The sequence below is a fragment of the Mytilus trossulus genome, chromosome 1 (assembly GCF_036588685.1).
Source record: "Mytilus trossulus isolate FHL-02 chromosome 1, PNRI_Mtr1.1.1.hap1, whole genome shotgun sequence".
NCBI lineage: Eukaryota > Metazoa > Mollusca > Bivalvia > Mytilida > Mytilidae > Mytilus > Mytilus trossulus.
The window spans coordinates 52,169,420-52,187,902 of NC_086373.1; the positions used below are offsets into that span (position 1 = coordinate 52,169,420).

An 18,483-nucleotide genomic window follows, 5' to 3' on the forward strand; every position below is an offset into this window, starting at 1 on the left:
TCATACTTTCCTAATTTTTCGGCGTAAATTTTCCTTGAGAACATTCTGATGCTGCATTTACCTGAAAGTTTAATATATTTATTTGTAATAAAAAGGTGTAATATATACTAATAAACTACTAAATCTATATAATATTTCAGTCAGTGCAAAATTAATCCAATCATGCATTACAACATCCATTTAAAAAGATTATATTATACCTGACTAACAAAGGTACTCATTAAGAGTTTTAATATATGATATATGACCAGGTTTTCGAAGTGATTGCAATAATAATGTAAGCTGATGGGTATGCATTTTATATTGCTTCTGCATATGATGGACATCCTTTTTAGTAGTTTTTGTTTTGTGTACAATGGCAATTTGGAATGCAATAATTGACAATATATATGATATAGTGAGCATTATAGTGTCCAATGCAAATTCAAGGTATATATGCATATTCAATAGGTGTGACCTTTACCTTTTATCTTAAATCAATACAGTTGAACTGTTCTTTTTGGTATGGATTTACATATACAGCATGTGACCAAGTTTAAAATAAACATAAGTTATCTACATCACATAGTTATCTTCATTGTCATAATTGTGGCATATAAGAATCAGTGGCAGTCTTGATAATATACTTTGTATTTAAATTATAAAATAAAGTACAAATCAATAGTGTAAAATGTGGATCACTGTGACCTTCTTTTGCCTGGAAGCTGAGTTACTAACTGAGACTCTGAGAGTGTATATATAAGTTTGCATGATCTGACACATTTTAGTTGCTGAGATATACATTTATTGTATATAACATTGGATGTTTAATGTAACCAATGTCAGTGAAGTGGAACATGTAGGTCAGTGACATCTGTGAACAAGTTTACATGATCCTACATTTTATAGTTGAGTCTAATAAATATATTGTCCAAAAAGAAATGTTATAAATGCCTGCAAAACACCATTATCAGATTAAAAAGTCTCAAATGAAACCTAAGTTTTTTTCTCAAAGGTAACTACATGTAGTTATCCTAAAATGTATGTATTTACCATTGACAACCATCCTTCATTTTTATGCAAAACTGCTGCTAATAACCTGCTGTTAAACACCCCCCCCCCCCTTTTCTTGATTTTCTTTTTTGCCTTCATGCATTATCCACCATTTTACACATCATTCTATGCGTTTTTAAATGACTTAATATGTAAGGTATCAGACCACTTGGTCTCTGATCATATGCAGAAGATGACTTAATATATATATATGATGATTTATAAAGTAAAGAAAACTAATAGTTAAGAGTATGTAAAACATTATTTTAATGAATGAATCATTGTGACTGCATTTGTTTACTTTTTCAATTCTAATTTTATTGATGGTTATATAATTGCTACCAAATAAGTATTTACAAAATAATCCTCCCCTTTTGGATGCAAAACTAAAAAGCCCCTTATGTATAGATGTCTTTGTGTTCATTGCAAAAATGATAACTTCCAGGGGCAAAATTCCAGAAAAATTACGAAAATAAAAAAGAAGATGTGGTATGATTGCCAATGAGACAACTATCCACAAAAGACCAAAATGACACAAACATTAACAATTATAGGTCACCGTACGGCTTTCAACAATGAGAAAAGCTCATACCGCATACATTCAGTTATAAAAGGCCCCGATAAGACAATGTAAAACAATTCAAGCGAGAAAACAAACAGCCTTATTTATGTAAAACAATTAACGAAAAACAAATATGTAACATATAAACAAACGACAACCACTGAATTACAGGCTCCTGACTTTGGACAGGCACATACATAAATATTGTGGCGGGGTTAAACATGTAAGGGGGGGTCCCAACCCTCCCCCTAACCTGGGACAGTGGTATAACAGTACAACATAAGTACGAACTATAAAAATCAGTTTAAAAAAGCTCAACTCATCAGATAGACAAAAAATAGAAGTGGACGTGGCCGGGTACTTATACATCCCGACACAAAAAGACACAATGAACATATCTGAGAGTACTCGCAGTTATCTGACAGCTAGTTCAAAGCCTTTAACAACTAATAAAAACATCTTGCCTCTAAGACTAAGCCATCAATCCGTGCACATCCGACATACAATGGATTTAGTGTAAAGACGTCATAAACAGCCAGAGAAAAAAATGACCTTGAGCAATGCCAAGTTACAGGTATCGACAGATTGTAGATCCATGAAAATGTATATGTATATAACATACTAGTAATATTTAGTTAGCTTTTAATCTACTTATAACAAAGTCAATATTTATACCAATAAAAACATAATTCAATGATCTTATCACAGTGTTGAATAGGAAACCTTTAAGAATAAGTTTATTTAAAGGAGCAACAAGTTTATATGGATCATTTCTAAATTTTCGGGCACGGTTAACAACATTTCCGTAAAAATGAGGATGTGCTATCCCGTTTGAAATAAGTTTTCTACAGGTACAACCAAACTTCAAAACCAAATCTTTATATCTATGGAAAAATTTAGTAAAAGTTTTAAATAATTTATGGTAACGATATCTCTGGTTTAATAATTTACAAGTAATACACAGGTTGCGTTCGTCAAAAACGTCACAACAGACACGGGCATAGCGAACAAGTTGTGAAATATAAACACCGTAAGATGGTGCCAAAAGAACATCACCATCTAAAAATGGAAAATTAACAATAGGGAACGAAAAATCGTCTCTTTTGTCGTAAATTTTAGTGTAGTCAGTCCAGCTTCATAAAATATGTTGGCAGCACTTCCCATCAAAATAAAACTTTTTAAAACCACATAAACCCCAGACCATAATAGAGGGGAATTGAAGAAAGAAAAAAAGAGGTGTTGGGCAGGTTCATTTATTCAAGACAAAAAACAATACACCTTCTCCACCCAGTAAAATGTGTAAAGAGAATATATCATAAAGACAAAATTGAACTCTCTTACCATGTGTATATATGTGGTCGTATTTCCGTTCACAGACAGTATCCGCAGGGGACAGTTTTACATCTTAACGAACATATTCTGCGTTAGGTGATCAGCCAGAGCTAGCTGTCAACCTTCTTTCCAAGTTTCGTCAAACGACAGATCACTGTCTGTGATCGGACGCCGAATTTCTCCAACTTCCACAAACTTATATCATATGATCTTATAAGTTGTGAATCATTTAAGACTGTGTGAACTTTCAGGCTGAAGCTATTCATATTCTTTATTTTAAAAGAACGCATGCATTTATACTTTATGATAAACCTTCCTTTCTTCTGAGCGATGAGCTGTAACTTGGAAGTTGTTTACACACGTTGTCAACAGACGACATCGGAACTGTTACCATGACTAAGATATACAGGCGATATATCCTAATTTTTTTAACGGGAACCAGTTTTACATCAGTAAAATGTTGTTATCTCCCTTAGTATCGGAAGTCACCTAAATACTCATCAACAATCTGCATAAACTTGTATCACGCTTCACAGTATTGACAAAGATTTTATTATCTAATCAACTTATCCTAATAAGTTGCATACAGTGTCTGTGTCCAGTCGTCCTGGTGTATTCATCGTGGGTCTTTTTTCTGTTAAAGATTTCTGAGATCTGTCGGTTTTTTAACTGTGTTAGTTGTTATGATTATCTGTTTGTTATCCAAAGACATGGCGCGAACGAACTGACCGAACGTTCTCTTCCAGTATCGTTTTCCATTTAACAATTGTTGCAAAACTCCATGAAACCAAATAGAAACGGAACACACATTTAAATAGTTATAACTAAACGTTTACGGTAAAATATACTCTTTACATGAAATTACCAAAACAGTACAAGGTCGGTTTAATGTGAACGTCCTTAATCACTCCGTGTTATCTACGTTTCAATAGTGTTTTAACATAATAATAAGTAGAATACTTCCTGTTTAATATTTAGTTTTGTTTTCAGTAAACAAAGGTTTTCTTTTTTTTTGTCAAATTGAAAGAAAAAGAAATATTTGTTTCTAAGATCGTTTGAAAAAAAGGTAGTAGTTAATTATTAAGAGATTCCTAGTATAAAATTGCAAGGTTATTAAACAATTCTTGTAGATTTTAGTCTCTTTTTAGTTTGTTGATGTACTGCGTGCATCGTCCTGATAATACCTTGACATACGTGTGAAATTGTTTATATCTTAATAACAACTCATTCGTCTATCGCAGAAAATATTAATATAAAAATACTTATAAAAATGATTATGATTATTATTATTATCATTATTATAATTATTATTATTGCAAAGCAATATAATATTTTCCACAGAAAGTAACCAGAAGATAGTGTGCAATATATTCAAATATTGCACTAGTGCATTAAATCTTCAAAATTCATGACGTCCTCCACGACAAAATCTTGGTCTAAACAAATTTTTACTTTCAAATATTATATTGCTAAACAATAAAAGGGTTATTGCATTAATATTTGGGAATATTGTCCCTCGCAGAACATATTTTGCACTAGTAAGCTCGTGCAACAAAAATTCTACTCGGGAGAATATTCCCCAATATTCCTGCAATAACCCTCTATTATTATTATTATTATTATTATTATTATTATTATTATTATTATTATTATTATTATTATTATTATTATTATTATTATTATTATTATTATTATTATTACCCATTCAGTTTATATAATATTATATTGGTTATGCAATGTATCTTTTCTACATTATAACATTTCATTGTAAATTAAACCTTACATGTATAAATATTTAACAAGGTTTTTTTATAAATATTTTAGCACTGTGTTTGGGATGTTAGATGACACATCGGCTTAACATGTTATCAGTGTTACTTATCCACACTGCTGTTATTTTGGTAGTTTCCGCTCAACGTAAGTCATATGAAAGAGAACGACTTTTTACTAAGGAACATTTCATTGAAAAGATTTACAATTATTGCAAACATTGTTGAGGGTCCATGTGACGTTAAAAAGATCGATATTTCAATACGTTTACATTTTGAAAGTTTTGTACTTGTAACGACTTACCAAATTATATTATTTTGAAAGTGTAAAAAACTTGTTGAGACAGACACTCTAATTCTTAATGGTATAATTTCATATAATTCATTTTCTAACAGGACACATTTAATGATATTTTATAATTATTTGATGTTGGTATTCATTTTCAGCTCACATGGCTGAAAGGGTCAAGTGAGCTTTTCAAATCACTAGGCGTCCGTCGTTTGTCGTCGTCGTCGTCCGTAGTCGTTGATGTTAAATTTTACCAAAATCGTCTCCTCTAAAATTACTGGGCCAAATTTAACTAAACTTGGCCACAATCATCGTTGGGGAATTATGTTGTTATGGCTAAAAGTAGAACGTAGAGGTTAAATGTAGATTTAAGCTTAAATCTCTGAAACCGAAGCATTTAGAGCAAATCTGATTTCAAGTAAAATAATTAATCAGGTCAACATCTATCTGTCGTGAAAACTTCAAACGTATCGGACAACCCGTTATTGGGTTGCTGTCCCTGAAATGGTAACTTTAAGGAAATTTTGCAGTTTGTTGTTTAATATCTTGAATAGTATTATAAAGATAAACAGTAAACAGCAATAATGTTCAGCAAAGTAATATCTACAAATAAGTCAACATGGCCAAAATGACCAGTTGACCCCTTAAGGAGTTATTGTCCTTTATAGTAAATGTTTTACTTTTTTTGTAAATTTTGGTACTCTAACAAAAAATCTCCTCTGAAACTACTAAGACAAATGTAACAAAACTTAGTCACAATTATTATTAGGGTATCTAGTTAAAAAATGTGTCCGATGAACATTCCTGCCAACATGCCTGACATAGCTAAAAATAGAAATGCAGTTTTTGGCGTATATCTCTGAAACTACAGCATTTAGAGAAAAATTTGAACAGATGAACATGTTCATTAGGTTGAAATATATATGTCTTGCAATTTTCATATGAATTAGACAAACTGTTGTTAGCTTGTTGCCCCTGAATTAGTAATTTTAAAGAAATTTTGTTGAAATTTTGGCTATTATTTGGAATAATATTATAGATAGAGATAATTTGTAAACAGCAATAATGTTCAGTAAGATTTACAAATAAGTCATCATGACCAAGATGGTCAATTGACCCAATCAGGACTAATTGCCCTTTTAAGTCAATATTTCCCTTAATTTTTGTATCCTTTTACAAAAGTCTTCTCCTGAATCAACTGAGACAAATTTAAATAAACTTGGCCACACATAAGCATTAGCTAATAAGGGTATTTAGTCTTTAAAGATATGTCCCATGATCCTGCCTGCCAATCAACATTGCAGACATGGCTAAAAACAGAACATGGGGGATGCAGTTTTTGACTTGCATCTATTAAACTAGAGCAAAAGTATAACGGTTGCATTATTGTATGCATCAATTAAATGTAAAAAAAATATCATGTAAGCGACACAGGCTCATTGGAGCCTCTGGCATTTCCAGTTCAATGTTGATATTATATCAAATATATATCAACTTTTATTTAGGTACATGTACGAACATGAGTATATTCATGTGTTTATCTTGATTTGTGTATTTTATCTTCACCCCTTGCGACCGGCTACATTTGTGTAATTTCAATTTCAACATGAACATCTATAAAAGAGGAGTTATAGATACCAGATCTAGATCTAGAGGAACAGTCAAACTCATAAAGCAAAAAATAAATGACAACGCCATGGATAAAAAATTAAAAAACAAACAGACAAATAATAGTACAAAAGACACAACCTAGTAAAACGAGATATGTAGTATACCTCGATGAATCAGCAGACAAGCAACAACAAATAACCAAATTAAGGTCAAAATATTCAATGTTTTTTTTTAAAAGTCTGATTAGAAAAAGTTATTGGTTTAAATTTAAAATGTTTTAAATGTGTATAAAAACATGATATAGGATGATACACAATGTGACAGCTATCAATAAGAGACCACAGGACACAGACACTAGCAAATATAGGTCACCGTACGGCTTTTATCAAAGCCCAAACCGCACAGTCAGCTATAAAGGGCCCCGAAATGACAAATGTAAAACAATTTTTCTAAAGAGAAAACTAACGGCCTAATTTATAAAAAATGGTGTCATGTTTTGCAACCTACGTCTTGATCCTATGGCCAGTACGTTTTTTGTTTGTAGACTGTCGTTGTTGTTTAATTAGTTTATAATAATTAACATTATAAACAATGTATTAAATAAAACTGGAAATCAACGTCAATTTTAGAAAACCTCCATTTCTTCTTACCTCTTAATTTCATGGTGTTAGTTCAATTATTTTTTAATTTGATGAAATTACCTATTTTTTCTGTTTAGTTGTTTTTTTTTCATATTCAACCTATTAATTATGTTTTACATACATATTGTGCATTATAACTTACCTTAAGAAATACATTGCAAAAACTTGATAGTATGACTAAACCTTTTTATGATTTGTAAACATGAAAACTTACAAATTTAGCTTACTCCATTCATGCATGGACGAAGGTAACTAACGTTAACCTATTCCATGCATGCATGGACTAACACAACAGACTTAGTCCATGCATGCATGGACGAAGGCAACTAACCCTAACTTAGTCCATGCATGCATGGACTAACACAACAGACTTAGTCCATGCATGCATGGACGAAGGCAACTAAGACTATCTTAGTCCATGCTTGCATAGACGAAGGCAACTAAAGTTAAATTTTTTAAAGTTAAAAAATTTATAAATGCAAAATATGACAAAATTTTTTTTCAAAAATTAAAAAAAAAAAATTAAATGTTAATTTTTTTTTCTCTTTAAAATTTGATAATACCAAAAAAAAAATAAAAAAAAAAATAAAAAATTTAAAAAAATATTTTTTAAAAAATTCTGAAAAAAAAGTTTAAATTTCATTTTTTTTCAAAACTAAATAAATAGAAGAAAAAAATGGTTTATTTTTACTGTTTATTGCTATTTTGTGCTACTCGCTTGAGATGGAAAATTATCGCTAGAAACTAACCATGCACGTGGCGTTGCTAACGAAATTGACCGTAATTTCGTCGTCCATCTCAAGCGAGAAAATCAATCTTGTTGAGACGATCACCGATAATCTATAAGTATCATTACCACCAGATATAGGTACCTTTGGATATAAGTATAAATGCCACATGATAATATTCACGTCTGCCAAAAGATTTGAATGTGTTCACATTTCATTTCAATGGTAAAAACTCTTCACTGAACAGATCAGTTTGAGACGATCAGTTGGAGGTGATTTGTTAAACATAACCTAGACAGTAGCTGCAATTAGTTCCTGAAAGTTCCTAATCATTTAGTAGTGGTAAGTGTTATTTTAGTTTATTGTTATTATATCTGTAATCAACATGTTTTGTTGCACTATGATTTTTGTCTTAGTCTCAATAGCAGCTAACTTTTTGTATATATTGTACATGTACATGCAAGTCGTCAAAACATCAACCCAACAATGTGAGATCTGTAAATTTGCTTTCGCAAATTTTTTGTTCTTCCCATGCCGGGATTCTAACACATGCTACTGAGATATTGTGACACCGAATCTGTACAATTTTTAAACACCAGAGAAGAGCAGATGATTTTAAAGAAAAGCAATTGTGTGTAATCCAGCATTATATAAGATGTTTTTGTGTCTAATGTTATAGTGCAGTTTGAGCACTCAAAAACATGTTCATTATGTCCACTGGTTGTGTTTGGTTGCTGTCTGTCATATTAAACGGATTTCCTTTTTTTTGTTATTTCCCTAAATTTGTCTATTAGCTTTCTCTTTTGAAATTAAAAGAAAAAGTTCACAAATTAAGTGTGCTGGGCTTATTTTAATTAACCTTCATCAGAAACATACAAACAAAAATTTGAAAGCAAAGGATGTAGATACCATTATCTTGGGACTTAATAAGCCCATGTATAACGATCTTTAAATTAAGGCTTTTGCTCATTGTTGAAGACTTCAGGTGACCTGAACTTGTTTACATCAGTGCCCTACTATGCAGGGCTAGTAGTTGTCTCAATTGCAATCATTCCATGTATCCTTGCTTTTGTATCATGTAAAGACTTCAATTCTTCAATCATTTAAGTTAACACATTTTAATTTCAAAACATTCAACAGATATTTCCAAATAACAAATTTGTAAAAAACAGATATAATTGGTAACTGGTAATTATTTTACAGTCAATCTGTTTTTATATTTATCAAGAGGCATCATAATCATGTTCATTAAATTCTTTCCTTGTCAGACTGTTACTGATCTCAAAACCAATGAAAATTGCAAGTAGCTTTTAGTTTCTAGGAGTTCTATTTTGATAAGATGTGTAATTTTTCGTCATTCCTTTTGATGTTCTGTCATAATCAGTCAGACTATTTCACCAAGATGTTTTCAAATTCTGCTAGTACTTCAAAGTGCTCTTTTTTCAATAATAATCTGAAATATACAAAATCAACAGGTCAGTAACTTAATAATGTACAAACTTTAACATGTCAGATTAATATGATTAAGAAAATGATGTGCAGCGCAGCCTTGTTATTCGACTGACCAGATGGTGCATGTTTGGACATAATATTCAAGCTTGATAGACTGTCTGTATTTGGATTGTGATCAAAATTATAAGAAAAAAAATCCCCCTCCCCCAATTTTTTTTAACCCCCTTCAAGTAATTACCCCAAATTTTAATCCCAGCCTTTTCCTTTGTGGTAGGGTACCTTGCAGTACAATTTTAAAGACATCCATACACTTATCAAGATATTGTCTGGAAATTAGAACTAGGGGCTCTAAAGATCCTGTGTCGCTCACCTTGGTCTTTGTGAATATTAAACAAAGGAAGAGCATGAAGAAGATGGATTCATGACAAAACTGTGTTTTGGTGATGGTGATGTGTTTGTACATCTTACTTTACTGAACATTCTTGCTGCTTAAAATTATATCTATCTATAATGAACATGGCCCAGTAGTTTCAGTGGAAAATATTAGTAAAATTTACAAATTTTATGACAATTGTTAAAAATTGACTATAAAGGACAATAACTCCTTCGGGGGTCAATTGACCATTTCAGTCATGTTGACTTATTTGTCAATCTTACTTTGCTGAACATAATTGCTGTTTACAGTTTATATCAATCTATAATTATATTCAAGTGAAGATAATAACCAAAAACAGCAAAAATTCCTTAAAACTAACAAACCAGGGTCAGCAACCCAACAACAGGTTGTCCGACTCATCGGAAAATTTTACCCCAGATTTGCTCTAAATGCTTTGGGTATTGAGTTATAAGCCAAAAACTACATTTTACCCTTATGTTATAATTTTAGCCATGGCAGCCATCTTGGTTGGATGGCCGGGTAACCGGACACATTTTTCAAACAACATATCTCAAAGATGATTGTGGCCAAGTTTGGTTTGATTTGGCCCAGTAGTTTAAGAGGTGAAGATTTTTGTAAAAGATTACTAAGATTTACGAAAAAATGGTTAAAAATTGACTATAAAGGGCAATAACAAAAACAGCAAAATTTCCTTAAAATTACTAATTCAGGGGCAGCAATCCAACAACGGGTTATTAGATTTATCTGAAAATTTCAAGGCAGATAGAACTTGACCTGTTAAACAATTTTACCCAAGTCAGATTTTGCTCTAAATGCTTCGGTTTTGAGTTATAAGCCAAAAACTGCATTTTACCCCTATGTTCTATTTTTAGCCATGGTGGCCATCTTGGATGGTTGGCTGGGTCATCGGACACATCTTAAACTAAATTCAATTTGAAAACGAGTTCATGGACCCCTATTTTTCAAAACAGCAATTTGTTTCAATTTGCAGGGAGATTATGTGACCCAAATTTTATAAAAATGTAAATATAGAGGATTTTTTTAAATTTTGATAAACATGCAGCAAAAAAAAAATGTTCCTCAATTCTTGAACATTTGATAAATAAGTTATTTGGGAATAGAAAATGCATATTTTTTTAGGATACTTATAAACTACAGAAATTATCGATTATTTATCAAAAAACAATTCATGTTTATCTTTTATAACAAAAAAAATTATGTCTTTTTTTTACGGCCACATATCTGACATGTCTGAATTTTGACAAATATGACAAAATTTCGACCTCATTTTACTCAAAAAGTAGCACATGAAGGTATATTTTTTATTACATAATTATTTGATTTAATCAGGTAAAAAATAGCCTATATGCAAATTTTCACCAACTTGTAAATACAGGATCAAAACTGTATCGTATGCCCTTAAGAGAAATTCAGCCAATTGTTTAAGGACAAGGATAAAATATTGATTATTTGAACATGCTTTCAGTAACTGTTATAAATCTCAGATGTGTATTTCATGTGTTTTTGTTTTAGGATTATTTTATTGTGCTTTGACTCTGTATTGATCTAAGAATTAAGCCCTTTTCAAATGATTTTTATAGTTTGCTAGTTGAAATGTTGCACCACTGTCATAGGTTAGAAGGAGGGTTTCGTGCCAGCAACCATTTTTAATGTTTTACAAACTCCATGTGTCTGTCTCAATTCATGAGCTTGTAATTCAGTAGTGTGTTGCTGTATATCATAACAGTTTATCGTTCATTGTTTTGTTAATAAATCAGGCCCTAACTTGTTCATTGATAATTTCAAGGCCTTGACGTTGTATAGCTCATTGTTGAAGGGTGTACAATTACCTATGGTTGTTTATTTTTGTCTCACTGGTCTCTCATGGAGAGTTGTTTCATTAACAATGATACCACATCTTCTTATTTTCACAAAACATTTATATAAGTGTTGTACTGCGCTATACTTCACTTTAGGATCTGCAAACAAAATGGTACACAGTCCAAGTTCCTTTTCTCTTTGCTTCTTCAACATTATTTGTATTATGAATTTATCTGCAACATCTACAAGGAAAAATTGTTTTTATAAAAATGATAAATGTACTTAAATCTTATACAATGTACTTAATAAAAAAATAAAATAAAAATGGGGTCACCGTTCTGCCTTCGAAAGAAGCATACATTTTTGTTAGGGTACCTTTTTTCTGTTGAACTTATAGCAGAAATAGAGGTAATACCGAAATAAGAGAACTTAATTACAGAAATCGCTCAAATTTTACAATAGTTTAGGTTTAGTACAGCCTAATTGAAAATAATAATAAAAAATAAAGGTCACCGATGAGTTCCAAATATGGCATTTTTGTACCAAAGGGAGATAATTTTGAGCATTTTTAATGATCTGCATTTTACAATTCATCTGCAATGAGGCCATCAAAAATTGATTTTTTGAAATTATTTTTGTACCATATATGATAAAGTAACAACTACTTAAGGTAACAAATAAAATAGTGGAGCGGCGAATATTGAAAAAGTCGCTTATTTAACGATTTTAAATTACCTAAATACCTCATGGAATTTTAAGGTCTTAAATTGTTTATCGATTATTCAGCTTTAGAAAAATATTTGTCGTCAATATCAAATGTGGTACAAATGACGTTAAAAATAGCCTTAACTGACGTGAATATTCTCATGTGGCATTTCTACCTATATCCAAAGGTACCTATATCTGGTGGTGATGATACACAGTAATAGTTAACCGTTTGTTTCTTCTTCTTGTTTAATTTTGATAAAAAATGGAATTTAAACTTTTTTTTTCAGCATTTTGAAAAAAAATAATTTTGTAAATTTTTCATGTTTTTTTCATTTATTTTTATAAGAATTAAGGAATTAAGAAATATTTTGCATTTATAAATTTTTTAACTTTAAAAAGTTAACTTTTGTTGCCTTCGTCCATGCATGCATGGACTAAGTCTGTTGTGTTAGTCCATGCATGCATGGACTAAGTCAACGTTAGTTACCTTCGTCCATGCATTCATGGAGTAAGCTTAGTTTCTAAGTTTTCATGTTTACAAATCATGAAAAGGTTTAGTCATACTATCAAGTTTTTGCAATTTATGTCGTAAGGTAAGTTATAATGCACAATATGTCTGTAAAACATAATTAATAGGTTGAATATGAAAAAAACAACTAAACAGAAAAAAAAGGTAATTTCATCAAATTAAAAAAAAATTGAACTAACACCATGAAATTAAGAGGTAAGAAGAAATTGAGGTTTTTTAAACTTGATGTTGATTTCCAGTTTTATTTAATACCTTGTTTATAATGCAATGTTGACTACTGTACCCAATTTATGACATTTTTGACTATTATATATATTTGTTTTTTCCTACACAATGTTGGCATTATAATGGGATACGGTTTGACTTTCATAAAGGTAAGATGTTTAGCTAGCTATAAAACCAGGTTTAATCCACCGTATTTTAATAAGGATCCGCATGTACCAGGTGCAGATGTGTGTGATGTGCTTGAGTTTTCGGTTTTAATTGCGATTTGATAAGATAATTTCCGTTTTAAAATTACCTTTGAGGTCGGTTCTTTGTAATTTTACTCTTTGTTATCATTAGAAATGCAAAGTAAATTGACTTATGCAAACTTTTAAAGTAAAAAATGTACACCATTACACAATCATCTTCAACTCTAAACAAGTGGCTGTATTCAAATATTTGTTTTATTAAAGTGTTACTTCATAACGGTGATGTAAACTTAGGTTAAGATTGTTTTGCCTAAGATAAGGTGATAAACTATCATAATCAAAGTTTGTATCTTGATACTGGCGGAATAACAATTGGAAATGATAAAGGAAGATGAACGTATGCATATACCTTAACAACTGTACACCTCTTCTGCATAAACATTCGTACAGCATTTGCCAAATATTACAGTTACCAAGTATTTATAAACTTCATTTTCAGCATTTGGCATATTCAAGATTAAGAGCTACTAATTTGTCATCTTTACTAAAAAAAATATCTGCACTAACTGATATTAAATCCAAATGATGAAAATAATGACTACAAAGGAACAAAAGGATAAGTAATGTTTCAAGTGCAAGTGAGTAAAAGAAACATAATAAAATGTTATATGAGAAAAAGCATAAAGGGATGACAGGACTTAATAAAAAGTAACACTACGACCAACTCTCGGCTCTTCTGAATACCGTTGTGATGCCCACAAATATGAAGGTACAATGTAAGTACACCAGCAAAGCCAAATTGGTCAATCTGAACATAAATAATTATTTTTTTATTAACCTCGACCTACATTTTGAAGAATAAAATCTGTTCAAATTAAACTGCACTCGTCATAAAAAGCATCATGATCTTGTTTGATCAAATAACGTACATTTACTTTTAAAATGCAAATGTTACTAAAGACAGTGAACACCAAAGTATGTCGTGCCGAATGAATAAAATCATTATTCGCGTAAAATTAATAAACATGGAAAAGAACAGTTAAACTGTTTCTTTCAATGCCACATAGTCAATTATTAAGCTATTGACTAAACGTCTTTCCCCGAAATGGTGTACTTGATTGCATCATTTACTACTAATTATAACTTATTTCAATGTTTAAAAGATATATACAAAATATTTTGGTATGACTATTTTTCAATATTTACTTCTTTTTTTTTTTATAGAAAACCTGACACCATTTGGCAATGCTTCTCAAAGTTCTTCATATAACATGAATGATCCAAGTAGAGGCAAAGCAGAAAACGCTGTTAATCCACCAATATCAAATGAGTATAGCCTAGATAAGTGTTCCAGTACAAAATTGTCACTCTATGGTATGAGATCAGCATGGTGGATGTTCGAGTATTCTTTCGATACAGCATACATTACAGATATAACAATATACTACAGGGAAAACTGTAAGTATGATCAAGCGCAATATAATACTAGTGCCACAGTTATATAAAAATACGTCATTCGCCATTTATTGGCTTTTTTTTAAATTTGTTATCATTATATCAGCCTACAATGACACATCTTAAATAAATAATGACGCATTATTGAATATATCATTGGATCAAACATACCACTTGGTGTAAATTACCAATTAACAGAATTGACGAACAGACGCCATTGATGCCTTGATTTGTATTTCAGTACAACAAATAACAAACACTGATTTTGTTTGGATATTGAATTGTCATGGCAACATTTAATCAAAATTCATTCATAAAACAACAACAACTGTTACAACAACAGTACACAACCAAAATATTTGTCAATCAATAAAATGTTGATGACGATTGAACTAATCATTGTATCACAGCTGGGCGATCCAAAGCTGGTGTACTGAAGGGCGGTCCATTCAGCAATATTTCAGAATTAGCAGCTGGGCTATCCATAGTCTGCATAAAAAGAAGTAAATTTCGCTCCGGTTGTGCGACTGCTTCAGCATGTTGCCATGACGGATTTGTGTTTGAAGACTGGAGCATCTGAAAAATAAATAGAACCAGCAGCAAACAAAGTTCAATTCTTAAGGGTGGGCGAGGAGGGTCTTAATTTTTTAACGTCCTCTCCGTTCAGTTTTCAAGGTAAAAGAGACCGTTAAATTGCACGGACTTTTACTACTCGGCTGTCACATGCTCAAATTAGCATAATAAGAGTAAAGGACGACTCGATTTGTCGAGTCTCAATACATGTATATATGTTAATTCAATAAATGAATTTAATTTTCATTTAATTAAATTCTATTATTGAATATATCATTGGATCAAACATACCACTTGGTGTAAATTACCAATTAACAGAATTGACGAACAGACGCCATTGATGCCTTGATTTGTATTTCAGTACAACAAATAACAAACACTGATTTTGTTTGGATATTGAATTGTCATGGCAACATTTAATCAAAATTCATTCATAAAACAACAACAACTGTTACAACAACAGTACACAACCAAAATATTTGTCAATCAATAAAATGTTGATGACGATTGAACTAATCATTGTATCACAGCTGGGCGATCCAAAGCTGGTGTACCGAAGGGCGGTCCATTCAGCAATATTTCAGAATTAGCAGCTGGGCTATCCATAGTCTGCATAAAATGAAGTAAATTTCGCCAAAATTATCAATCGGACTTTAGTACAGAATGATAATCCGCCACAAAATTTACCCATGACAATTCAGTTATCTCCAATTCTACGATCAACTTACAACTGATTTAAACAATCAAAATGATAAAAGATATTACGAATTCAACATTTATGTAACAACCAAATTTCATAAAATACATGTATTTAATCCATTAGATTATGAACTGTTTATTTTAAATTAAAGATGATCGTGGGGAAATACAACACAATGTGGATACTTTATGAATGTTTCTAGTGCTGACTGAATTTGATTCAAGAAAATATCATTTCCAATAAAAGATAAATGTACTCCATCGTCAGAATATAGCGCTGGATGACGATCGTCAAAATCTGGATATTTGATAACGTATCCTCCATGTTTGAGTATATAAGATCTCACTCCCCTATTTATTCTCTTTCTTGTAACTTCCATGGCATGGTCATCACTTGAGTAACGCCATGATCGCCTGGGAAGAATGCTTGACCATATAAGAGAACAATTTGGGAGCATGCGAGAAGAATTGCTATTGTGAATTTAACATGATATAGCAGAGCACCACATGGTACATTTCCTAGTCATTCCCACCACAATGCAATATCAACGCATGTGGAATTTTGTTGCATAAATTAATGATGCTGTTAACTGTGCCAACAACATCGTCCCATTTCATACCAGATTTGCCTGCCCATCGCAAAAAACAATTATTATTTTTCAAAAGACCTAAATTACTACCTGAAGGTCTGTTCTCTGAGTGATCACGAGCACTGCATATTATTGAAGAACCAATAATCCATATTTCATTACTAAGACAAGCTGAAATTATAAGTTATTTGGTTAGCTCAATTCTTATATAACGTTTAAAGGATGCAGATTTCCAACGACCTAAAGTCATAATTTCTTCATCAGTATGACCGTTCATAGCAAAATGTGTAGCTGCTCCTATTCGAAATGAATGTGTGTTGTACTCATTTGGATTACAATCAATAAGTTTCATGGTTTTGCATAGTACACTAGAAAATTGATATCGTGTTACACCAGTTTTGTTAAAATGACAAAAAAATGGTCCATTGTTTTGGTGTCTGATTGAAATAAAGTTTAATAACAATTTCACCGGGCAAATATCTACTTGATTAAAACTTTCAACTGTTAATGTTGTAGATAAACCTTTTTGGTCTGTTTTCGAAAAGGGAATTGTGATATATGCAGATTGTGAATGATGTGAAACATTGACATCATCATTGTTAATGACATGTTGCGTATTTCTATTAATTGTAATTTCACCGATTCTCAAAAATGCAAAAAATGCTAATGAAAACATGGATCTAAATAAAGTACATTCATATACTGAAGAGCAGACAAATTGCAACGAGTTTATTAATCGAGCTAATATTTCTACAGTTATAGGTTTGCGACTATCCACTACGCCATATAATTTGTCCATTCCTTTCAACATTTTTTGTATAATGAACGATGAAGTCAAATCAGTGAGCTCATTTATTCGTAAATAATAGCTTAAGCCTGACAAGTACACCTTAACCGTTGCAGGGGCATATCCTAATTTTGATAAATAAGCAACATAGTTAACTAAATGCGAAATACTGGATGGCCATGTATTTCCTAAACCTTCTTTTAATCTAAATGAAACAAATGAAGTCAGTCCATTATTATACGTTTTCCATGTATTCTGAGAATTCGAGGCGTCCAATAACTTTGCTATTTCTGGTCTAAAATGTTCCAAAATTCCTCCGGAATTGTAGCTGGATGTGTATCTGCTGTTAGAGCCAGACTTTTGAATTTCTGAAATTTTTTACGAGAAATACAATCTGCAATTATATTTGTATAACCAGGAATGAACTGTGCCTTAATGTGAAAGTTGCCTAATAATGACCAATTTACTATGTGTCTAACAAGGTTCATAATTCGTATAGATTTTGACGTCTTCTTATTTAAAATTTCAACTACGGCATTATTATCCGAATTAAATAAAATTTTCTTTTTTTGAAAAAGATTACCCCATAAGTAAACAGATAGTGCAATAGGTATCATTTCTAAATATGATATATCCCTGAGAACTTCAGTACCAGACCACTCTACAGGCCATTTAAGAAAAGCCCATTTACCTTGGAAATAGCAGCCACACCCTTTTGTTGAACCACCAGCGCTGTCAGTAAATAGTTGTAAAACTGAATTTGAAGTCCAATCAATGTCGAGCATGTAACTAATACCGTTAAATTTGTCTCAAAACAATTCCCATACCAATAAGTCTTGATAAATGCCTTCTGTGATTCTGACATAATGATGTGGTTTCTTTGCGTGACTACTTGCCAAATAAATTCGTCTGCTAAATGCTCTGCCTGCAGGTAGAGCTTTTGCACAAAAAGCTAATGACCCACACAAAGATTGTAGGTCCCTTAAAGTTATCTTTTTCCTACCTAATACCCACTTAATTTTTGACTTTAACTCCAATACTTTGTCCTCCGGAATTTGTATAAGCATTTTTTCTGTGTCTATAAGCAAACCTAAA

At 31.5% G+C, this 18,483-nt stretch overlaps 1 protein-coding gene across 1 annotated transcript; it reads left to right on the forward strand.

Annotated features, from left to right (window-relative positions):
• The first annotated feature begins 4,752 nt into the window (after window positions 1–4,752).
• LOC134725751 (uncharacterized) lies at window positions 4,753–14,789 on the forward strand. The gene is made up of 2 exons (XM_063589894.1): window positions 4,753–4,843; window positions 14,509–14,789. Exons 1-2 carry the CDS (start codon window positions 4,771–4,773, stop codon window positions 14,787–14,789), a joined length of 354 nt encoding a protein of 117 aa, XP_063445964.1. The 5' UTR covers window positions 4,753–4,770.
• Window positions 14,790–18,483: the final 3,694 nt, after the last annotated feature.

Bases quoted from the DNA above. Each gene is read 5' to 3' on its own strand.
- LOC134725751 (XM_063589894.1), top strand. From the start codon at position 4,771: ATGACACATCGGCTTAACATGTTATCAGTGTTACTTATCCACACTGCT. The intron at 4,844-14,508 runs GTAAGTCATATG...TTTTTTTTATAG, and splicing joins TTTGGTAGTTTCCGCTCAAC to AAAACCTGACACCATTTGGC.